Source organism: Phoenix dactylifera, chromosome 17 (assembly GCF_051530095.1).
Source record: "Phoenix dactylifera cultivar Ajwa chromosome 17, Ajwa_hap1_PhDact_Kaust_v1.1, whole genome shotgun sequence".
Classification (NCBI taxonomy): domain Eukaryota; kingdom Viridiplantae; phylum Streptophyta; class Magnoliopsida; order Arecales; family Arecaceae; genus Phoenix; species Phoenix dactylifera.
Window position 1 is genome coordinate 10,779,245 of NC_143206.1, and position 25,518 is coordinate 10,804,762.

Below are 25,518 nucleotides of genomic sequence, written 5' to 3' on the forward strand. Positions count from 1 at the left end.
CATCCTCTTTTTTCTTCTGGTAGAAATATTCTATATTTTTTATTGGGTAAGATGAAAGTTGAATCCAAATCTCTGTTATCAATACTGAGGGACTTTACTGATATTCTATTGGTACCTTTGTGATCCATAATATAGGACTATAGTATCAGCTCTTGAGGGTGTGACTCCATCCCTGAATTTAACTATACCTCGGGCTCACAAACTCTTCACTTTATTTTTAACTTATGGTGACACAAGACTCCATCTGAAAAATGGAATAGAGGAAGGAGGGAGTATATTTCGCATCTTGAGAGAGCTTTATAAGACTCCATCTAAGAAATGGAAGAGAGAGAGAGAGAAGAGGGGAGTATTTTCTTACCTTGATAGAGTTTTTTGCTGTCTCTACAATCACATATAGCGATAGGAAAACTATTTGGCCAGATAAAATCATGAATAATTTCTTTTGAAAAGTGAGAACTAGAACTAGTGGAAGCTTAACCTCATGCTAGAATAAGGGTAAGATCGAACCTGGAGATTTTATGCCTGGGTTGACATCTTCAAATTAAAAATACTTTGTGGTTCATTTGGTTGGGGTATATTAGATTGTAGGATAAACTGATGATTTCTAAAAATCATTTATCTGAAAAAATTGATTATAGATGAAAATAAATTTTACTATGTTTAATTGGTGGAAAAATTACTCCAAAAAATAGTTTCCAAAAAATATACTATATTTGGTTGGAGGTAATCTTATATTGAAATATTGCCATTTTTTAAAAATACCTTTTAATAAATAATTCAAGTAATAACATATTTTTCTTAGTCTATTTGTTAGCGATTTATAGCTCACTTACATAAATGTTAGCAATGTTGGCTATTTCGAATATTGACGATTTATGGCCCTTGAATAAGTATTTTTAAATTAGTTATATATATAATATTACTCATTTTAAATAATTTTTAATATATTTTGGTATATAAATAAATATACATAAGATTTATTAAATAATTGATAAATATTTGTTAATTGTTTATTGATAATTAATATTTTATAAATATCATTAATCAATGTAGTAATATAATATCAATATAACATAAGTGATGGTATTTCTATTAGGAAATGGTAATCTCAGATTATTTTCACTAAGTAATCTAATGTGAAAAACAAATATCATTCTTTTGGTGGTGTTTGTTACTCTCTCTCTCTCTAAGATCCTTTATTTATTTTATCATCTTTTTCATTTACTTTTGGTACTAAAGTTGGCAATCTGTTATAGAATTTATTTTTTCATGCCAGATTACTTTTAGCTAAACTGGCTCTTAAAATTTTTAATAATATTTTTTATTAAAAAAAATAAAGAACAGGAGAGGAGCATCACCTGGGGTGACCGTATTCACATTCCCCGTCCCAGAACTCCTGGGCCTTCGGCTAACACGCATCAGGCGGCGGAGGACCAGACCGGCGCCCAGTCAACTCCCCATCGAGTGAAAAGCAGGGGCATATCCGAAAATAACCTACAAAGCCAAGGGCATTTGCATTTACATTTCCCTCCTCCTCTCCTCAGCTTTCCAGTTTTACTCCAATTTCTCCCCTTTTATTGGATCCACCAGCAGTAATACTATTAACAGCTGTACACTTTAAAAAAAAAAAAGACGGCAAGATATTTTTTTTCATAAAAAAAGCTAAGAGAAGAGAGGAGAGGAGAGAGCTCTTCTCCTCATCTCTCTCTCTCTCTCTCTCTCTCTCTTCCTTTCCCTTCCTTGGCTTGGCGACTGATCTCTTGCCTTTTCCCCCTCCTCGATTCCCCCGTACACTCGGAGCTCTCGGCATTTGGATCCGAACAGCACTGCGAGGAAGCGAGGACTGTGATTTTGGAGAGGTTTTGAACTGAATATGTAGCCAGAGAAGAGGAATCGGGACCAACTTCGGCGGATCCTGGAGGCATTTGGAGTGTCTAGAGGTTGACTCGGTTTCTGGAGGACTTGGACGGATGGGTGGATGACAGGTCCTAACTTGGAGAGAATGGGTGGGAGGTTCGATTCGGTCGTGGAGAAAGCGGACTAGGGAGTGCTAAAGGTTGGTTCTGGTGGAGGGGATGTCGGCGGCTGCGGCGGCGGATCATGGCAGGGCGGGCCCTGTCGAGAGGGATATCGAGCAGGTAATGGCTTCTTTGGTTCGGAGGCATTAGCTGATTTCTTTTTTTTTTTTTTTTTTAAGTTCTTGAAAGTAGGAATTATTTAAATTATATGGTTGAATTTGAAGGTATTCTAATGTTGGTGGTTAAGGATGAGTAGAGAAATTTACATTGGTTTAAATGTTAATGCTCATAAAAATATCAATTTACCTGCATTGAGATTTTATGCTATTGGGTTGGAATTTATAGGGTAGAGCAATTGCTCCAGCCAGGGTCCTGGTACAAGCTTTTCAGTTTTTTGTGCAAAAACTCATGTAGCAAATTTGGACTGATATATGAAGATGTTTCTGAGAGTCACAGGAGTTTATTTGCTGATTTCAAGGGCCATGAATAACTAGTGAACTTTCTTCTTAAGCTGTATTCCCCACTATGCATTCATTCTTCTCAAAGGTGTTTTTTCAGTCATTTTCATTTGATTGCTGCCTCTGAATTCTCTAGAGATTTGTTTGGTTTGCCGGAAAATTTTTCTGTCAATGGAATATTTTTTTGGGAAGTTGATGTTTGGGTATATGATATATGAGAAAGTAGGTTTTGCATATTTGATTGACCATGGAAAAGTTGCACATTCCAGAGCGACTTATGTTTGGTTAAGAATCTATTTTCTTAAAAGAATTATGTAAAGTACCTCTTATGCCCTCGATAAAGGGGAAAACCTTTCCCCATTCTATCTAAAAACTTAAGGGCACTTTTGAAAAAAAATTATCCCAATTCTCAGCAAGTAGGAAAATCACTTTTCTATATCCCACTTGATTTTTCTTTTCCATGAAATGTGAGAATTTTATTCCCATAGGAAAACTACTTTCTCATCTCTCTCATTTGAAAACTCTAACCAAATATAAGTCATTTCTTCATTGTTCCGTTGACCACACTTCCCCTCTCCTCTTCCCGCGAACCAAACAAGTCCTAGAACTCTACTCTTTTCCCATAGGTATATTGGTGCTCGTCAAATCCTATTCAATTTTGGATTCGTTTGACCTGGCTGATGCCTGCTTCTCATGGCAATTCTTCTCTGGTTCTTATCATTCTTTATGATGCATTTGTTCCTTTTGATGGTTAACTAGGAGGTTATAGGTTAAGGGATAACTAGGTATGTCTGTATTAGGGTATAAGCAGGGTGGATGAAGTCATCATACACACGAATGTCATATGCTCAAAAGAAAAAAGTTCATAAATAACTAATACTAGTCCAACGCTATGGATCAAAGTGTTGGCTAATGAGGGAGTTCCATTATCATAAAAATGACATGACAAACATGAGAACTATGAGATGGCTGTTAGGTAAAATTAGGATATACTTAAGGTGACATCTTTTAGGATAACGGAATAGAAAATTGTTTGCGATGTTTGGACATATGAAGCGTAGGCTAAAGATGGTGTTGGTGACAGTGAAGTTGCCAATATTGCTTCAATTTGTGGTCATGAGGAATTGGAGGCTAAAGAAGACTTCAATGGAATCAAGGCAGCTAAAAGGTTTCACAAAGTGAAAACCCCTAGGTGGTGCTTAGATGACTAGTCAGCCACATAGGTCAAATAATAATTTTCTCTTTCAAAGAAAGAATATGGAGAAGCTGTAGACAAACAAAAGGAAGAAAAGAACAGGGAAAAAAGAAATATAAAAAAGGAAAAAGAAACAGTGTTGGAAGAAAGGAAACAAATAAAAAACAGAAGAAAAGAGGGAGAAAAACAAGAAAAGGTTAACATTTTTCTCTCCTTGATATTAATAAAAAAGAAAAGATGGATGAAAAAGAAAAACGACAGACTAAAGGAGAATCAATAATATTGAAGAAGGTTAAAAGGGGGGAGAAAGAATAAGAAGAAAGGAAAGGAAGTGTTAGAGGAAGAAATGGAAGAATCAATATATCTATGTTAGTCAAAATAAAGTTAGATATGTCTAAATTATAAAGGTCTTTTTACAGTTAACAGCAACCTTCTGTCTCCTCTCACAAACAAGGGCAGCGCATGAACTTGTTGACGTATGCTTGTATGGTAACTAGGCAATCATTACCTAGAATGCTTAAGCACCTAGTTTAGGTGGCAACTTGTGGCAAAACAGGATAGAGTAGTGAGAAACGGTTTTAAGAAAGTATCTATTTTTGAAGAGTTAGCCTTAGAAATCTTGATAATGTTATAGATGCAAAGATTATCAAATTGTACAGTGCTTTTAATTCTTGATTATGTTCCCTATTATTTTGTGCTAGATAGTGAATGATGTAAGATCCCTTGCTTCTTTTGACCTCTGCTCATTCTTGCTTCTTCCTATGGCTTGTAAGGGTGAAACTGGTTTAGCATGACTGAATTAAAGTCGGCAAATCAAGGATTTTTCTTCTCGTTTATGCCAATAGTTGATTGTTGTTTCATTTTTTTTTAATTTTTATATGATAGGCAACATTTGTTCATCTGTTGATGTAAAAAATGCCTGAGATGATTATTGTTTTGTAGGCTTATACCTGAGATGATTATTGTTTTGTTGGCTTACGCCCATCAAATTATGGTGTTCCATATATGGTGTCATTGTGTTGGTCTATTTGGTAGATAAATAGATAGATATGGGTTGTTTGGATTCGTCAATATACTATCCGTATGTTGTCATGTGTATCGGTGGTAAATCTACTTTTTACATGGTTGTTTTACAAACTTTAGTACCTCAATAACCATAAACATAATTAGGCCACGTTTGGGAAAGCTGTTGGCAGTAGAGCTTTCGAAAGTAGAGCTTTCTAAAATAGAGCTTTTATAAAAAGCTATTTACTGTTTGGTAACTACATTTCTAAAGTGTCGTGCCACTTTAACATGTGTTTGGTAAACAAACTAACAAAGTACTTTTGGTATGACAAAATGACCATAAAGAACATTGCATAGTATTATACAACAGAGCATAATAAAATATAATAAGTATGAATACATAAATATATGATATAGTATAATATTACAGTAATATAATATAATATTGTATACTATAGCATAATAATTTAATATAATATTAAATTATTCAACAAATCATATCAATATATTATGATATAATGTAATATAATATTATATTTATAGTATAATACAATAATAAAGATATAAAATAATATAATTATTAGCATAAATTATTTTTTTAATAATATAACAAATTTTCTAGCTATGTGATAAAATTGGTTAAACAATTATTAAAGGGACATGTTGTGTAATTGTTATATTTTATTATGGGTATTATGGTCAAAAAAATATTTTCTCAATCAGGCCTAAAAGTGTTTTTCTATAAAGCTCCAAAATAGAACTTCTCCCAAAAAGCTGTTTTTGGCTTTCTGAAAAAGCTAAAACAACTTTCCAAAATTTTTACCAAATACCCTTATATCATCTAAAAGTGCTTTTGGAGGGCCAAAAAGTGCTTTCTGGCCATCCAAAATCTCCCCCAAACGGGGCCTTAGTCTGCCATGCATACAAAGGATACTCACACATGTCATGGTTTGCATCTAAATAAGACATAACAGGAATTGCGGCAAACATTTCTTTGTCCCATTATTAGGGTTGATGTAATGGTGTTCTTTCTACCATAGATTCTTATCCTTGACCATTCTCTCTAGCCATTGGTAAGTAGGACTGTAGGAGTATAAAATTCTGTCACCTGAATTCAATTGCTTTCGGTATTCTTTCCCAAAAATCAACTCTGTTTTCTTGAGCCTTGCAGGTTCTGAATTAAATTTTATCTTTTACCTGATTGTCCAAAGCCATCTTTTGAAGCAAATAATCTGCTTATCCTCTGTTACTTTTGCCTCCAAGCTTCCTCCATATGATCAAAAATGTGTTATCCAGTGTTATTATTGCCTAAGAAAGGCTTAACCTTATTAGCCTGAGCAGCTGGGTTTACAAGCAAATTTGGGTGCAAAAAGATGGTGGTAGTTCTTCTGAAAAGATTTAGGCAAATTGCCAAGAGGTGTATAAAATTAATAAAAGTTACTAAATATCTTATCAAGTGTTTTTTCTTTATAAATCCTTACGAAAAGTTGATAAAATGGTTCAAGTATGACAATAGATTAGAAACGGTTTAACAAAATAATGTACTCCTTCTTAGGACTTAGGAGTCATCAGTTTTCATGTATAACCCAATACCCACAAGCAAAAAATTATCAGCAAGGGGTTTGGAGTTGTTACACAATTACTAGAAAGTAGGAGTGAGATTAGAGTGCGGTAGTACCATATTTGGTGGATTTTAGGTATTAAGAACTAACTGTATCTGCTTCTATTTGATATTGCTTACTTCATTCTTGATATTTGAAACATGATTTGATGCATCACTTAAGCTATGATGTAGACCATCTTTACTCTCATGCGTATTGTTATCATCACATCTTTATATGCTATTGAAATAGGTATGTTCCCACCTCCTTGTGACCTATCATGTTGAAGTTTTCCCCTCAAAGTATAAAATTCTTCTCCATTACTCTACTCTTGCTATGCTTCTTAAATTTCAATGTTTTAATGTTGTATTAATAAATTTATTGGCTCTTTTTTGCACGTTGAAATGTTTTGCATCCACATCTTAGCCCCTGAAAGGACAGCTGGTTGTTGTGGATCCTGTACTATTCTTTTTCTCATTGATACCGAAAGTTTTGGACTTTACAAATACACATGATTTGGGTGAATCTTGCTAATTTATCATAATTCATCGGCATCAGCTGACAGCTGCAGCTTCACTTCTGAATCATTTGAGCTTCGTCTCAAGTCTACTTTTTAGGTTGAGATGATCTTGTACGGATTTTTATTTTTCCATTGACACCTGTTTTGGATACTAGAAAGATTTGTGCGGTGCTAGCTAATTGAACATGTTACATCTACATTAGCTGCCACCGCTTATCTTCTGGATCATTTTGAATTTGTTTGCAGTCTATTTTCTTAGTCCACCCCTTCTCCTCTCTGAGGCTTTGTTGCATTTGCCTAAATCAACTCCTGAAATACTAGATGGGTAAGTAAGTTTGGGTTACATAAAATTCTGATACTCTCTGGTGTGATTCATGAGTAAATTGCTGATAGGATAAGGGACTTTCAACCCAATAAAGAAGAAATGATCACAGTTACCTACACCTTCTACTGTTATTAGCTTCTTTTATAGTTTCCTTAGTTATCTTGATTTTGCCTTACCATATTGTTTATCTTGCACGAGCGAAGATGGGTGCCACTATTAGCTTTTCTTTGATGAAATGAAGTAAAGAGGTAAAGAGAGATGGGCTTCAAAATAATAGAGGTACTTGTGAAAATGGCAGAGAGATGTGAGAAAACAAAAGAATGACATGCTAGATGCCTAGATGATACGCTATAACTGAAACCTTCTGAACATAGTTTGTGAATGGTATTTCTAGATAACATCTCTCGACCTCCATTTTGTTTCTATACTGGAAATTCATATGGTCTATAGAGACAGCTGTCTGTCACTGTGGTTTGTAACTTTTTTCTGAAAATCATGGCATGTCTAAGTTGACATACTCCAGCACATGGTCTGCCGAACCAGACCGTACCGGCCGGTTCGGCTCGATACGGACCGGTCCGGCCTGGAATCGGTATCCAGACAGCGTGGAAACTGGTTCCAGCTGTTTTCGGACCGATCTCGACCGGTATGCATGCGTACCGGTCGTGTACCGGCCGGTTCACATCGGTATTTTTTTTGGGAAAACGCGCATGGCTCTTTCGGCCATGCGCTTGGGCAGAGCACCCCACGCATGGGGCAGAGTGCCACGCGGGGGTTTCCCCCACCCGCGCTTCCCTAGCCCGCGCAGGGCAGCGTGCCCGTGCGCCCACGTGGGCTTATTAATGCCACAATGCCACTCTATAGCATTTATCCCGCTAGCACGCGATTCTCTGTCCGCGCGCGGTTTTGCGCACTGGGGAACTATGTCCGCGTGCGATTCCTCGCGCTGTGAAGTGCTGCGAAGGCGTTTCCCCCGCCCGCGCGTTTCCCCAGCCTGCGCGCCCACGCAGGCTCATTAATGCCACTCTGTGGCATTTATCCCGCGCGTCCGTGCGCGGACACGAAAACTGTAAGATAAAAAAAAAGAGTCTGCGCGCGGACGCAAAAACCGTAAGATAAAAAAAAGAGCTTACTGGTTCGTACTGGACTGGTTCCGGTACGAACCATACCGGTCCGGTAGGCCACCGGTATGCCTACCGGTGTTGGTACGGCAAACCTTGCTCCAGCATATTGCACTCATAGCTAAAGTTCTTAACTTCAACAACATATCTTGTGAACTTTTCCATTGACTGATTTTTTTAACAATTCTTGAATGTTGTAGGGTCTTGTGACTTCCAAATCCTTTCAATTTTCAGATAAACTGGAATTTTTCTCATAGTGCACTGGAGATTTGTATATGTATGTGTATGTCTGTACATTATATGTTATATACATATGTCAGGATATTTGTTTATGCATATTTATATTATCTGTATCGGTGTGGGGTAGGCTTTCCACAAATAGATCTGAAATACAGTAAAATTTGTTTTTATTGTCTAGATTTCTCCCATTCTCTGTTCTCGCATGGAATCCAATATGATGAACTTGATGAACTCTGTTCTGCGCTTGAGGACTAAAGGGTTGAGACCACACTGGCAAATCATTACTGTATTGACATGCAGCCACGTTCATTAACTTTGGTACTTGGCACAACCTTTTAAAAGAACAAGAGATGCCCAATTGTTAGAATATCCCAAGGCAAAAGCTGTATTAGAAAAATTACTGCTCACATCATAAGAGCTGGCTGCTTAACAAGTTTACCTCCGCTACAACTTCTAAAACGGATTAAAAGATAGGACCAGACAAAAGAGATGTATGTGAGTAATGTTAATTGATGGACTGCCCTTCCCCCCTCCTCTCTTTTACTACTAGTTCCCATCTATGATCCTATTCAACTTCCACTAATAATGATCCTTCACAGGACAAGAAGATTCGAATAAACATTTGCAGGTTTAGTCTTGTAAAAAGGCTTTTTAGGAATATTAGTAGCAAGATTAAAGAATAGGACATGGGAAGAGTCTTTTGCTATACTAGAGTATAGGTGATACTTCCCTGCTGGGATATGCAAAAAGGTGTGGTGCCATGAGAAATAAAATTTGTAACCAAGTTTGCTTAGAAAGGAGTTATAAAAGGTGTATCAAGGATGAGATGTGACCCAAGGCTACCTATAGCAAAGGGAGCAAGCATAATGAGTGTTAGAAATGTTTTACTTGAGGATGAGATAGTGTTAGCCAATCTCAAACCTATATATGCAGTCAATTAGCTTCCAAGTCATAACATCCTCGGATGAAACAAGCTTCTTAGCAGAACCTTAATGAGCATAAACAGCTGTAGCGGTGGAACATTGCTGGCAAAACTTCTGCTTGGCAAATTTGTTAATAGCATGCTCCATTTTGGAGCTGACTAAGGTTCCATAGCAGTGCCCAAAGAATGGAAAGAGCCTGATCTTCAGGAAACAGGATGTGGGGTGACAAGAACTTGAAGAGAGTTGTCCCTAGCAACCATCTCTTCTAGAGAAAAATTTAAAGGGAGGATAAGATGAAGAATTTCTATGAGTATTGACCAGAAAACACAGCCTTAGATCATTAGATGCATCAGAAACTAATCGAGATGCCTAAGTATTCTCTCATGTATGAGGTTGGATCTGTAGCTAAAAGCAACTATCGGTTGTCAAAAACCAATTTTGCCATGATAGATTGAATTGCACATTCAGATTTTCAACCATCCTTTGATCAATGACAGTAGACATGGTAGATCGTTTATAGATCTCTATGGTACAACAAATCACCCCGCATTAGCATACCTTGTACTATTGTGTGCACTGAATTCCATTTAAATTTATGAAACATCTAATATCATGTCAAGATTTAAAATCTTACAGGTGTAATGATGATTAATAACTTAAACCGCCAAAAGGTTAACATCAGGCATGAAATAAACAAACTTGCACATCAAACATCATTATCTGCTGTGAAGGATACAAGATATCTTACTGATTGGAACTTGTGGACTAGTATAATGTGACAGGTTTGTCACCATAGAATCAAAATATTGGTTCTGCTTATGTTGTTACCTCATGTGTTATTTTCGTATGACATCATAAGTCACTTGCATGCTCGTTTCTCTTTTTTTGGCTTTGCTGTTACATCTTACTCATACACTCCTTTTCTTGTTATTGCGTCTTTCCTGATGATTGTTATGCTTTTCTCTCACTTATCTTGCTGCATTCTGGTGCATAGGGTCCAGTAGTGCTGCAACTGTATATTATATATTGTCTGGGTCTGATGTGGTGCAATCATTATTCAATTTATTTGATTCTGGAGTTATTCTGAGGCAGACATCTTACATATCTTACTGGACCTAAGTTCTGTGATTCTTTTTCAAAGATCACACGAATGTTTTGTTGATAGAGTATATGACATTTTAACAGACTTTTTTCTATTACAGGCTATCACTGCTCTTAAGAAAGGAGCATACTTGCTCAAGTATGGACGCAGAGGAAAGCCTAAATTTTGCCCATTTAGGCTGTCCAATGTAAGTTTATTTACATTGTATTTTTGGATATTCAAATTTTTTCAGGGATGGTTGAAAAAAACCCATGTGCTGCACTTACTAGATTTTTAGTTGTATCATTTTTTTAGGCGGATAATTTATCAATAGTTGGTCTTCCATTAGTGTTCAGAGCTATGTTGTAGACATGCCCATTGAATGCAAGTATCGCAGAGAAGAACCTTTTGAAAACTAGTGACAGTGTTTTAGGTAATGTTACGAGTGTCATGTAAGCTCCATCCGAAAAGGTAATAGTATTCCAAGAACTTGTGCGCACTTTGGAAGTGGATTGACAAGGTCATGGAACGCCAAAGATAAGATAGGAACATAACTTTCTGAGCAATTCTTGCCTTTCTATGTCGTTATGAATTGTTTAATAGTCAAAGAAATATCCCACTTGGATGAAGCCATACATTGCGATATATATGGGACATGCAAGTTTGAGCTGATGAACATAACCCTCATTAAGCTGTGTTGATGGGAATCAGGCAATGCTGACCTGATTATGTGATCCGTATCCCCGACACTCCTAAGTATGATTATATCATAATTTGTAATGCTTGATTTGGTTTGTGCATGAGGATTACTATTAATTAGTTTTGTATTTGGGCTGTAAAACCCTACAGAGGATGCCTATAAAAAAAAGAGCATTGTGTAAAATGACTATCAACTTGGAGGATGTTATCACTATCCTCTGCCTCCCATTTGATGAATTGCTGGTGGTATGGGCAGTTGATAATCCATCTTTGGTGTTACTAGACCATCTTGGGAGGGCACCACCAAAGGACAAGATTAGGAGTGGCAGACATGGCTAAGGATGATCTTTAGGGTGATATAAAGTCCATCAGTAATTTAAGTATACATCCTTCATCTGGTTGGGAGCTTCATATTTTCAAACACACCTCGAACAATGTGTTCCTATAGTGGCTTGCTAACCCAACACATATTTGCTAACCGAGCATAGTGGCATTAATTCAGAAAAACGTACAACCCCAACCTTATGAGCAATTTTAATCACCCATTTCATATAAGGTCAATAACTAGATGAATGGAGACCGACTCAAATGATGATGGAGCTTAAGTGGGGGTTCCAACTTCTAAGAGCTTCCTTTGATTATCATGCATTGTTTCCTTTGGTTCTTTTTCATTCCAAATTAAGACTGGTTAAAATATATGGTATCTTTTGTTGCCTCTTGATATAGCTAAGTATCTTTCTGAATTTTGACCTCTTGTAGTATGTTTTTCTAGATGCTCCTTAGGGTTGTTAAATGAGTAAACCTATGGTGAGCAGCAACTATTAAGCTTGGAGCTCAGCATGATATGGCTCCTTAGTTAGCAGATGAATCAATGTTGAGCCTGGAATATGAGCTTGAAATTTAAGAGGAGTGATCTTGAGATTGGCCCTGTTGCTTGTGTTCTGCTCAATGAATATTGTTTTTACATAGATAAAATTTTACTAATATAGATATGCGTATATGTTGATTATTAAGGATTACCTAACCCTTAGTTTGTAATCTAACAGCTGAAATATTTGGACATTAGCAGCTGAGATTAACATCTCAGATCATGGTTTACATACTGATCAGAGTGGGGACGTACTGGTTGCTATGTACTGCAGTTATCAGCCTGTACTGCTTGTACCACACTGGTGTGCCTGCATGTGTTGGTACAAGGGCATACTGAAGTGTCCACTGTCCTAAACCGTGACTGGTACAAGCTCATCCTTTGGTATTTCATACCTTTCTCTGACTTTATACACCGGTTAAACCCTGACATCTCTTTTCATTGAGCACAGCCCTATTTGGTTTCTCCTTTCCTTGTGTCCTCTCTCAAAACCCTAAGATATACCCCTTCCAAAAGTCAATGCTAACAGCCTACAGTCCATGGTACTTTTGACACCCGCCAAATGATGCCTTTCCAACTTTCACCTCCAGTTTATCTCCTCTCTCAAAATTCTAGTGTTCCAATTCTTCTCTCTCTTTCCTCTCTCCTCTACACCAGACTCTGATAATGCGATTGCCAATGACCTGCAAGCTGCAACTTATTCTATGCCAACCAACTGGAGCCCCAAAACCCCTCTCATTTGATCATTTGATCTCTCTTTCCTTCTTCAATCTCCTCTCTCATACTCTTTGTTGTTGATTGTCTCTTGGCTGGAGCTCGACTCATGGACACTTTCAGCCAAACCAAACAGGACTTAATATTTGAAGTTACTGAACCGACATTGTGCAAGCTATGCTTGTCATGAATGTGAACCAATTTCAAGTTAGTTTGGTTGAATAAACATAACCTTATGCAAACATTTTTTGTGTTGACAAAATGGCTTAATATATGGTTCCATGAACCCTTAAAAAATTAAATCTGGAAAGTAGAAGAGTGAAGGTTATATAGTTGAGAACTTCCTATTAATTGCTTGAATTGGAGCAGAAATCAATTAATTGTCTCTGGATGCTTTTATTTGTAATGGTGCCATGATGCCATAGTTATCAATTGATCTTGCCATCGTTCATGTATGGTTTCTTTTGACCACTCCCTAGTGTTTAAGAATTTATTGGTTGTTGATCCTTTAGTAATCTGTTATAATATGTATCTTTTCAACATGGCTCTGCCGACATTGTGCAATTTCAGGATGAATCGATATTAATATGGTTCTCGGGCAAAGAGGAGAAACGCCTCAAATTAAGCCATGTATCCAGAATCATGCCTGGACAACGCACTGTAAGACTTTATTTTTCAAGCTTTTTTAAGTTTTCAGAAGATTGCATCCCATTCCCCCACCCCCAACCCAAAAGGGGGGAAAAACACATATGGCCTAGCAGTTCTAAGAAAACAGAATCTGTGGCGTTTTGTGCAAAGCTATTCAAATGAGTATGATATTTATGCAGAAAAAAAAAAACTACTTTATCACATCAGGCAGAATCAAGATGTTGTGAGTTGTGAATACACTTCGTCCTTCTGTCTATATAAGTGCTTCAGTTTCCTGACATTTGCAAGTAGTCTATTTTATTCAAAATTTGTCAATATAATTTTATGTAAATTTAAAATTATAATTTATTAGATTTAAGAAAAATCTATGGAGGAATATTTTGTATCATTCATTAATTTTAAAAGTGAGCGCAAAACTATGCTACCACCATTTAAAGAGACTTTTCAAAGCAAAAAACTTGTGTTAGAGAAAAATTGCACGATCACCTCACCTAATGTAGGTAAATTGCCACATACACGTCTGACATGCTACCTGATTTCTATCCTTTCATATTTTCCATGGGAATGTTCATGGATTGTATGTAATGTCTGTTTATATGTTCTCCTATCTTTTCCTTGTGTAGTTTCTCAAGGAATAGAATGGAGAAAAAGTGGTGGCATCGGTGACTCTTCAGGACTCATTACACTAAATGCAATGAGGTAGCCTCCATTGACCACTGAAAACCTTCTCAATGATCTTTAGAGGGACACTAGGACGCCTAGTGCTCCCTAAACTCCGCATGATGGATTTTGAATTGTGTATGGTCTCACAAAACCTACAAAACATGTGCAACTTGAATTTCTATTAAATTTCATTTGGTATGGGGACAGAGAATAGGGCTGCAGTTGGATTGGATTGATGCCTCTGATCCAAATCTGACCAAAATTGACCTAGTCAAAACTAAAAAGAAACCTTTTTGATTTGGCTCAGGTCCAATTCAATGATATGTATTATAGGATTATTTCCAGACTTTTCTTCCCTATCTCTGTCATAAAAAGATTTGTGATATTGATGCTTAATGACAACTGGAAGATATGTGTAGGATTGTCACATATTTTATGTAAATTTTTGTTCATCCTTGAAACTTATGTTTGTGATCCCTTTGTAAGTTGGCATCTATTAGGTTTATACTTTAGCCCACTTCTTCAAATATATTAAATATTGATTGAAAACATTTCTATTTTTCAGGCAGTATTTCAGAGGTACCCACGTCCCGAGAAGGAATGCCAGTCATTTTCTCTTATTTATAATGATAGGTCATTGGATCTTGTAAGTGTTGCTACATCTTGTGCATTTTCTATGGCTGTGATTGCTTCTATTGACACTTGGGTGCACCTATTCTATCCTGCTTCATTATTTTTCTGTTCCCAATTAATAGTTTTCACACTTGAAAGTTGAATAGTTGTGTTGTCATCTTACTCTAATATATGCCAGATATGCAAAGATAAGGATGAAGCTGAAGTCTGGTTTGCTGGTCTCAAAACACTGATATCACAAAGCCATCACCAGAAATGGAGAACAGAATCGAGAAGTGATGGAGTATCTTCTGGTACTAATAGTCCAAGAACATACACCCATAGAAGTTCACCTTTAAGCTCTCCTTTTGGTAGCAGTGATAGCATACAGAAGGTGCTCCAAGTTCATCTTAATTTCTTTCTCTTTGATGTCAATATTGTATTCTTTAAAACAGGAAATCTTTGGTTTTATTTAATTCAGGATGGCAGCGAAACCCTTCGACTTCGAAGTCCATATGAAAGTCCACCCAAGAATGGCTTGGAGAAGACATTTTCTGATGGTTTATTATATGCTGTGCCTCCTAAGGTTTTCTTTCCTTCAGATTCTGCTAGTGGATCAGTGCACTCTGTGTCATCAGGATGCTCAGATAATGCAAATGGGCATACAAGGGGCATTACAATGGATGCATTCAGGGTAAGTCTGTCAAGTGCTGTTAGCTCATCAAGTCAAGGCTCTGGTCATGATGATGGTGATGCTTTAGGTGATGTTTTCATATGGGGTGAAGGAACTGGGGATGGAATTTTAGGTGGTGGCGGTCATAGAGTTGGAACGTGTTCAGGCATTAAAATCGATTCTCTTGTACCAAAAGCCATAGAATCTGCCGTAATACTTGATGTTCAGAACATATCCTGTGGTGGCAGACATGCTGCACTTGTCACTAAGCAAGGAGAGATCTACACATGGGGAGAGGAATCAGGAGGCAGGCTTGGGCATGGAGTAGATTCTGATGTGGCTCAACCAAAACTTGTTGATGCTCTTGTCAATATGAACATTGAACTTGTAGCATGCGGGGAGTGCCATACTTGTGCTGTTACACTATCTGGTGACCTCTACACTTGGGGGGATGGTACTTTTAATTTTGGTCTCCTTGGGCATGGAAATGAAGTGAGCCACTGGGTACCCAAGAGGGTTAATGGACCTTTAGAGGGCATACATGTTTCAGCAATTTCTTGTGGACCTTGGCATACAGCTGTTGTAACCTCTTCTGGGAAATTATTTACTTTTGGAGATGGAACTTTTGGTGTTCTAGGTCATGGAGATCGCAAGAGTGTCTCTGTGCCTAGGGAAGTAGAATCCCTAAAAGGACTACGCACAGTGCGAGCAGCTTGTGGTGTTTGGCATACTGCTGCAGTTGTTGAAGTTATGGCTGGAAATTCTAGTTCTAGTAACTGTTCTTCTGGGAAGCTGTTTACATGGGGGGATGGAGATAAAGGCCGCCTAGGACATGGTGACAAAGAACCAAGACTCGTGCCTACTTGTGTGGCTGCCTTGGTTGAACCAAACTTTTGTCAAGTTGCCTGTGGGCACAGCCTAACTGTGGCACTTACAACCTCTGGCCATGTCTATACAATGGGCAGCACTGTTTATGGTCAACTTGGAAATCCTCAAGCAGATGGAAAGCTCCCAGTCCGTGTTGAACGTAAGCTACTAAAGAACTTTGTGGAGGAAATATCATGTGGAGCATATCATGTTGCCGTCCTAACTTCAAGAACTGAAGTGTACACTTGGGGTAAAGGAGCAAATGGCCGATTAGGTCATGGCGATATTGATGATAAGAATACCCCAACATTGGTTGAAGCTTTAAAAGATAAACAAGTCCGAAGTGTTGTTTGTGGCACTAACTTTACTGCAGCAATCTGTATTCATAAGTGGGTGTCTGGTGTTGATCAGTCTATGTGCTCAGGCTGCCGCCTGCCATTTAATTTCAAAAGAAAACGCCATAATTGCTACAACTGTGCACTTGTCTTTTGTCATTCCTGCAGCAGTAAAAAGTCTCTTAGGGCTTCCATGGCACCAAATCCTAACAAACCATATCGTGTCTGTGACAGCTGCTTTAACAAGTTAAGCAAGGCCTTGGAAACTGATTCATCATCTCATTCTGCAGCAACTAAAAAGGGTAGTATAATTCAGGGGTTCAGTGAAATGATTGAGAAGGAGGATAAGTTGGATCCTAGACCACATGTTCATATCTCCAGACTTTCTTCCATAGAGTCATTTAAGCAAACAGAAGGTAGATCTTCCAAGAGAAACAAGAAATTTGAATTCAATAGCAGTCGTGTATCTCCAATCCCAAATGGAAGTTCACATTGGGGTGCCCTTAACATCTCAAGATCACTGAATCCGGTATTCGGAACATCAAAAAAGTTCTTTTCTGCTTCTGTTCCTGGATCAAGAATTGTTTCTCGTGCAACTTCACCAGTATCAAGAAGGCCTAGCCCCCCTCGCTCTACAACACCAACTCCAACTCTGGGAGGACTTACATCTCCAAAAGTCGTTGTTGATGAAGCAAAAAGAACACATGATAACCTAAGCCAAGAAGTGGCTAGGTTAAGAGCTCAGGTACATGCTTACCAGATATGTCACGCATCTCTTCAGTTTCATGTGATTTTTTTCTCTATTCTGTTATTCTACCCTATTGAGCATGTCACCGATTGATAACCAAGGAAAAACACTATATCTACTCCTAGTATCTGCAACATTGGGCTGTGCATGGATGACATCTTCTTCTGGAGCACATAGATCCTGATGGGTGCTAATGAGAAGAGTCAGCCTTTTGACTGAGGTTTTAGAGATAATGCGTTATTTGGATAAGGTAGAAATTACTATCATTTTGATACCTATCATATTGAGAAGAGCCCAATTCTAATAGTTGAGATTCATCATCTATGATACATATCTATGTTTTTAATGTCTGTCCAAAGTATATTTCACAATAGGCAAACCAAGGAAGAGCTGTCAGTTCAGATTTGTTTCGTTTAAATTATAGGTCATGGGCAAATTGCACTTCTTCTCTCATCATCTACATGTAGATCTCTTCCAAATTTATGAATTTGATCTTCTGTTTTTCTTTGAAAAGTATTTGTATAGATTTTCTTTGAAATAACAAACACTGTTATTTAAATGTTCAACTCTATTAGTTCATTGGTTCATCCCCATATAGCAGTCCAAAGATATTATATAGTACAAAAAGTTAGAGTTGATAGAAAATATCCTTAGCATCTGCAGATAGCATCATGCATCTCTCTGTTTTGGTGCATACCAATACGTAACATGATATGGAACAACGGTTTATGTCATATGTGGATGGCTGATCAGTGTGGGCATGGTGTTGAATACTTTACACCTTGTTTGTTTTATATGTGGATCCATGTCACTTTTTTCAGCAGTCTGCTACTTCTTGCAAAGCAAGTGCAAGACACTAATTTTTATAGGGAAATTGGCATGTATCGAAAACTCAAAATGCATATAAATGATTTCTGATGAAGTATGTTTTGTAGGTGGAGAATCTTATACATAAGGCCCAGCTTCAAGAAGTTGAGTTGGAAAGAACAACAAAACAGTTGAAGGAAGCTATTGCAATTGCAGGGGAAGAAACAGCAAAGTGCAAAGCAGCAAAAGAAGTTATAAAGTCACTTACTGCACAAGTAAGGGTCATCATTTTCAACGATGATATGATTGCAATTCTCATTTATGGCATATTCAATTTGCTGTTATTGTTTCTTAGGGAGTGAATAACATTATTTGAATTACTTTATTACTGTTTGAAGTTTAGGGGGTTGCTTGTTGGGTAAAACTATGTGTAGGATTTTATCATAAAGCATGCTTACAGTTATTTGGATAGTTTGTACGAAATTGTAGACTGAAACAATTGCAGATTATAAATATTTATAATTTTTTTGACAGTTTTTGAAACTATTGTTACATATCTCTACTTTAAAATAAATACATACCAAGGTTCAAAGTATCAAAATATGGAGGCATACCAACTAGGAGTGGGTACAATATGAGCTGTAGCAAAGATTGTGCTGACAAAGATTATTATGGGTACAGGTAGATATGGCTGCTACACCTTACTACAGCCTCTTTCGCATTATTTTCAGATTTACACAATTTTTGGTTGTAGGTTTGGGCAGTCCAAACCTCAAGGATCATTGATTTTGATTCTGAACTGATGCATTAATTCATGGTGTAATGCATAAATCTGATGATTAAAAACATCTAATTTGAGAAAATTCCCCATGTTTTTATTTCAATTAGAGAGGAATTTTCACTCGATTTTTTCAAAAATAAGAAAAAGAGAAGGAAGAAAATTTACCTAGCTAGGATGATTTTGTAGCCCCAAAAAATCGAAAACCAAGCTTCAATCCTATAAGCCACTTCTAGGCATTAATCCCTTCCCCCTCACTTTGTTCCCAACTTCAATAGGTGGAGAATGATTGCAGAAGAGGTTGTTTTAGGCATCCAACCTTGCAATTCTAGCCAGTTCAAGCTCAGCATGGGGCAAATCAACCTCAATCCACCCCAAACGGGTTAAATTGGGATAGATTCAAGTAGTTTGGCATATAGATAGGTTACAGGCATCAATTACATATAATTCATTACAATGAATACAACATAAAAGGGCATAAAAGAAAACCAAACTCTAAAATTAAAGATGTTCAAAATACAAAATTAAGATGTCGTACAGAAAAAAAATGTTGTCTTTTTGCATGGAAAAAATCCCTTTGTTGCATTTTATTATATTATTTATTATAGGCAATTAAAACCTAAAAATTAAAGTTTGCACCTGAGCCACTCTCCCAGAAATCGTAGCAGATTCTGGCATGCAACTTAGTCTTAGTCATCCGTATCTTGTAGATCTCCTCAAATTTAAGTTATTGACATGGACACTTCATGCTTAGCATGGAATTGTTAATGTTCATATAGGAATGTGAAAATGCAACTGTATTAGTGATATGAATTTGTTATCTATGGATGTATGAATTAAATGCACCATTAACTAAATAAAATTTATAGATTTTCTTTGTTTTTGTTTACTTTTCATTGGCAAGAGATATTACTTAACATTGATCAAAGGAGATGTACACGACATTTGGAATTATATGCCATATAAAAACCTGAAAGATGTTTAACATTGTGTTTTAGTTTTTTATTTCGGTGTAGATGTTGATCACCAAAATCAGTAGTTTCATCCAAAAAAAAAAAAGTTACTCTCATATAGGAGTCCCAAAGACCAATAATATATTTTGTTTGAAATGAAATTTCAAACTTTCTACCCAAGCACAACCTGATAATTGATCCTGATAGTTTTTTAATGTCCTTATAGAGCTTAGTATGTTGATATGGTTCGTGATTTCAATCATCCAGAAAATTCTAGGTGGCTCCTCTGTAATGGAATGGCATTAACCTCTAAAAAATGTGAACTTGGGCAATTACCTCATCGTAAAATGTTAGCTAATCATGAACCAAAAAAGGATGTTAACCTCATTTTAACTATTTTCTCTATGAAAATTGGCATTAGCAAATTTTGCCCTTTTCTATTGTTGAGAAGGAATTTGGTTTGTGTTTAGTAGATTAACACAGGATTGTAAGTTCACAACCTCATCTAGATATGGAGAAGCTACGAAATAAGTTGGGCATCTCTATAAGGATCCTATGTAGGCATTTTCTTCTTTGTGGAGTGGTAGGATGTTGAGTAAAAAGCTCCTGCATAAATTTTGTGGTCTGGTGAAATCTGTAACGCACTTGCCAAACAAACCTAGAGTCATGTCCAAGATAACTTGGGATTCTTTTTCCCTGCACCTCCATAAAACCCTCATTCTATATAAAATATATTCATAGCCTACTAGGTCTTGTTGCTTCCTCTTGTGCTGACTTGAGTTCTTGTGTTTGAGGAAGAACAGTGAAACCTTCAAGACACTTATTTGATCATGTCTGGCAAAAAATGACTTTTCATTTAAATCTTTAGTTTCACTTTCACCACATGATAATGCATTTTGATATGTTTGATAACTATCATTGCCCATGGCAGACAACAATCTCAGTTTCTTGGGTTTGATGGGAGAGTTACAGAGTAGGACATGTTAATTTTAATCTCTTCAATGCACTAGTCGTGAATTCGAGCAGTGTTACTGGCATGGTTGATAAGATGTACAGGTTGGACCTGTCTAAGATATATGCTGGCAATGTAAGTATGACTTGGGAAAGTTGATGATATGGTTATATCCAAGCTTGGCTTTGAGGGGGATTTGTCTTATGCTATCAACTTGCTAGATATTTTTGCCTCAGCTCATAAGATGAATCAAAATATTATATGGCTGATTGTCTTTGCTCCTCCAACTTATCCTAGGAGTACAGCTTTTGCATGTTTGGTGCAGGGCTGATCGAGCGGCTACTTCCTTGGCAGGGGGACTTCTAATCATATGAGTAGTTAAACTGGTACTTCATATTCTATGGGATGGACAAGGATTTTCCATCATATTCTATGGGACTTTGATTGACATGTGGTTGTTACGGCTAATGATCTAGACACTATATGCCCATTATTGCATCTTGATTGAAGATTTTAGATTTGCATTTCAAGGAAAAAGAAAGTGCACTTTGTACATGCAACTTTTTTCTTACTTTTAGTTCTACGAAAGTAGCAAAAACCGTCACCAAATATAGATGCAATTTCAGAAGGAAATTTCTGTTGATGCGCTTATTGCTGTTTTTTGAATATGTAGTTACATGTTCCATCTTGTTTCTGACATAATCTTCTTGTTTCGAGCAGTTGAAGGACATGGCTGAAAGATTACCTCTTGGAGCGGCCAAAAACAGTAAACTCCTTTCGTTGGCATCCTTCAGTACTACTCCTGCTTCAAGTGATATTTCAGCTGCAGCTGTTGATCGAATGAGCAGTCCTGCTCCATCTCTTGAACCAGAATTAAATGGTTCAAACGGATTATTGATTTCTAATGGAGCAAGTTCCATCAGCAGCTGGAGCAATGTAGGTCATTCAGAAGCAGTAAGAAATGGAAACAAAGTGACAAATGCAGACCCCAATCAAGAGTCTGAATGGGTTGAGCAAGATGAGCCAGGCGTATATATTACCCTCACTGCTTTACCTGGGGGTGTCAAAGATCTCAAGAGGGTCCGGTTCAGGTATGTCTGAAGCAGTGATATTCTGATTCATGCCCTAAAGTAGAATAGGATAAAATTATATCGCACATAGTTACTTCCAGAGTCCACTGCTACTTGCTATAGTATTGGACTAGAGTCTAGCCTGTGCAATGCATGTGCAATTTTTTTTTAGATATAGCAAAAGGTGTGGTGCTTTCCTGAAATAGGATTTTTTTCCCCCGGTTGGCAAGAGATGGTGCTGTCCAATGGACGACGGGATATTTTCTTTGTTTTTGTTTTTGTCGAAAAAAATACCTTTGGTTCATAGGAAAAAGGAAAAACAATTTTTTAGAGCCCGGTATATGTGATTTTGGAGCAGATGTGCATCTGGGAAATCTGAAAAGCCAGATTTTTTTTATTTTTTGGGAACTGTTGAAGCCATGAGGTTTCAGGCTCTAAGACCAGAAGCGTGAAGCTAGCCTCAAGCCTTTCGCATTATATATTAATAGATGTCAAACTGGAAGTGCCAAATAACTGTCATTTGAAAAATATGTATATGTGCAGGTCATTGTGCAATGTGAGGGATGATGATATCAGAAGCCAGAAAATATCTGTTATAGAAGTGGATAAATGGCCATCTTTTTCTCCACACAAAATGTTTTTCATTTTAATATGCATTAGATAATAGTTATATTATTATGAGCTCCTTTAAGTACTTTTATGATTAAATTTGTACATCTTTTTTCATTTTTTCTGTTTGAAGAAATCATGTACTCTATAGCTGGTGGTAAATTGGAGTTGATAGTATAAAACGATAAGTTGGCTGTTGGGAGAACAGTATATATGACCTAGCGATGATTGAGAATACAAATCATCATGTTGATTGGTTGGTCAGATAATGGTTTGTGACTCTATTGTCGCCATTTGTGCTGTTGGCTATACATATAAGACCATAATCAATCACATTTTGTTCCTTATGCTATTTTCGCACATTTAAGAGCAATCCTCTAATTTTTTGTTTGGATTCAGTCGGAAGCGGTTCAGTGAGAAACAAGCAGAACAATGGTGGGCTGAGAACCGGGCAAGGATTTATCAGCAGTACAATGTCCGCATGGTTGACAGGTCTGCCTCAAGTGTTGGGAATGATGAAGGATCCCATTGAAATTCAATTGACTTGTAAGGAGCGGTCATCCGAATTGGATCCAAGCTGCAGTAATGAGGAAGCTCTCGCTGATCAAATGGTTGTAAGTGTGGGTATATTTTATTTAGCCCTATGAAAGATTGGAGGGCCCTGAGTATAAAGAGATGTGGCTGGTATTCTCCCCCACCCCCCCCCCCCCCCCCCCCCCCCCCCCCCGGCGTGTGGAAAAGTAGAGTGGGTTTGTGAGGAATGTAAATTCTCAGTATGCAGCTGGCAATATCCTGCCTTGTAAATTCATAAGCAAATGCATCATCTCTCTGTCCCTCCCCTTTTTCTTGTGTTCTTCCAATAACCAATGAAAGGAAGGCACACGGTTTCAGCTATCTAGCTGCTGAAAATGTTTGTGCAAAGTTGGGCTCTTGCATTATTTCAGTTTCAAGAGCTTTAGTGGATATTTTTATGTCTAGATAAGTTGTTATAGAAAAACAGCTGCTTTGATTGTTGATTTTAGACAACACTTCTGATTGAGAACATCTGATCATGGTTGGCCATAAGGTCCTTTAAAAAACAAAGTGAAAATGAATTCAGTGATTTCTAATGTAATTTTTTGGGAGATGGTTTCTAATAATTCATTGTAATTTGTAGCTCAATCCTGAGTCAATTGAGACTACGGCTTTTACAGGTGTAGGTACCCAAAGAACCTCCATATGAGGCCCATTGGTGGCTAGCACTGTCTGGTTTGTTAAAGAAAAATATTGCCTTGCTGAGGAAAGCCAAACAAATCTTCTTGTTCTGATGGAATTTTTCATTTAATGAATGGTTGATGACAAGATTGAGGACAAAATGCTTGAGAATTTAAATGATTCAGATGTTCGTTATCATTCATTTCAAATTTGCAAATTGGTTCAACTTTACTTTCTTGGGTGAAGAATTGAAGGGTAAATTAGTAAAGAATGGAGGCGTAAATTAGCTTGTCATCGTGCAATGTTCAAGCTAATAACCAGGCCTTATGTGCTGGAATGGCAGTTAAGAGTTTTCTCAATCAACTTCAGAATTGCAACAATTTCTGTTCTTTTTACGCAAAATTTTCATTTCATTCTTCATGCTGGAAGCTAAGTCTGATCGCTTTTTCAAAGGAGATTTCAAAGAGCAAATGCATGTATTCATGTATTCGATTTTTTCAAAAAATTATTAAAAATAAAAGTTAGAGATAGTTGAATTTATTATTTACATTCCACAGGTACTCAAAATAAATAATCTCTTGTGCATTTTTTTTCTTTTGATAAACCTTGTGGAAATTTGAAGGTATGCAGCAAATTAAATTTGCACAGGGAAATTTATTACATTTAACACCAGGTAGACAATGATATAATATAATTCTCTCTTACGGGAACTCTGAACTAGCTCCGGCAGGATGCATGTCAGGATTCGTTCATCTTTGACAAAAACGCTTATCAGGCAACTTTCAACTAGATTCATATCTTACAAATTCTTATGGCACGTTTCAACTAGTTCCTGACATGCGGCTTGCCAAGACTAGTTCATATTAACATCCTATTTCAAGTTTCTCCTAGCTCAGATCCTTTGCAGCAATTCTCTTATGATAAATTTTGACGATTGCCGGTACGCCAATTGCCGAGACTGGGTTATATTTGACGGAACCTCTTTATAGCAAGTTTCAATAGTTTTGGCCATCTGGACGCTTGACTGAAAGGTTGTCCTATAACAAGTTATAACGAGCCGTATGTGAGTATAGACTTCATATGTACTCTTACGACAAGTTTCAACCAGATCCGGTGGTCCTTTCACTGAGACTATCAACTCGGGTGTTCGGCCTTTCTTTCTAGCTAGCGGTAGACCCATATGAGGCTGATCCTTTGACATTGTGGTTTCATGAAGGTTACAGTAAAATTTTCAAAAAGAAAATCTTGAAGAGTGGATGTATGAGCTGAATTTGGCTCTGAACCACTATAAAATCCCTCCTTTTTTTTTTCCTGTCTTCCTTCAGGGATGGTAACCTACTCAATTATTGAGAGTAGTTTTCAATATTTTACATGAATAATGTGAGGATCCGTGCGGGCGTGTGTTTAGTCCCACATCGGTTATTCGCTGGGTAGATATTGGGTACTTATACAGGATCAAGAAATCCAAATAATACATTTCGGCTAACCATTTTGGATGAGGTCTTGGGTTGTTACAAATGGTATCAGAGCGGACCCGGCCCATAACCTATGTGGACTAGGGGACACTGCAGCACGAATCTATTAGGGCTGATCACGGGCCAATCGTAGTGTTTGTGATTAGATTTGAATAGACTTGAACCCTTAGCTTGACGAGAATGTTAGGGCTTGAACGGGGGAGTATGTGAGGACCCATACGGGCGTGTGTTTGTCTCACATCGATTATTCGCTGAATAGATATTGGGTACTTATACAGGATCAAGAAACCCAAATAATACTTTCCGGCTAGCCATTTTGTGTGAGATCTTGGGTTGTTCCAAATAATGTTTTCACGAGTTTCAACT

At 37.2% G+C, this 25,518-nt stretch overlaps 1 protein-coding gene across 3 annotated transcripts; it reads left to right on the plus strand.

The window, feature by feature from the left end:
- The first annotated feature begins 1,603 nt into the window (after positions 1 to 1,603).
- Positions 1,604 to 23,589, plus strand: LOC103701639 (PH, RCC1 and FYVE domains-containing protein 1-like). Of its 3 annotated transcripts, none has more exons than XM_008783783.6 (9): positions 1,604 to 2,138; positions 10,609 to 10,695; positions 13,339 to 13,428; positions 14,645 to 14,725; positions 14,891 to 15,085; positions 15,173 to 17,311; positions 18,250 to 18,396; positions 21,525 to 21,895; positions 22,883 to 23,589. In XM_008783783.6, the coding sequence occupies exons 1-9, from the start codon at positions 2,076 to 2,078 to the stop codon at positions 23,013 to 23,015; spliced, it is 3,306 nt and encodes a 1,101-aa protein (XP_008782005.3). In that variant the 5' UTR covers positions 1,604 to 2,075; the 3' UTR covers positions 23,016 to 23,589. The 3 variants fall into 3 exon arrangements, with proteins under 3 accessions (XP_008782005.3, XP_026658246.3, XP_088569795.2); XM_026802445.4 differs by lacking the exon at positions 22,883 to 23,589 and adding an exon at positions 22,418 to 22,843; XM_088713669.2 differs by lacking the exons at positions 1,604 to 2,138; positions 10,609 to 10,695; positions 13,339 to 13,428 and adding an exon at positions 14,045 to 14,115.
- Positions 23,590 to 25,518: the final 1,929 nt, after the last annotated feature.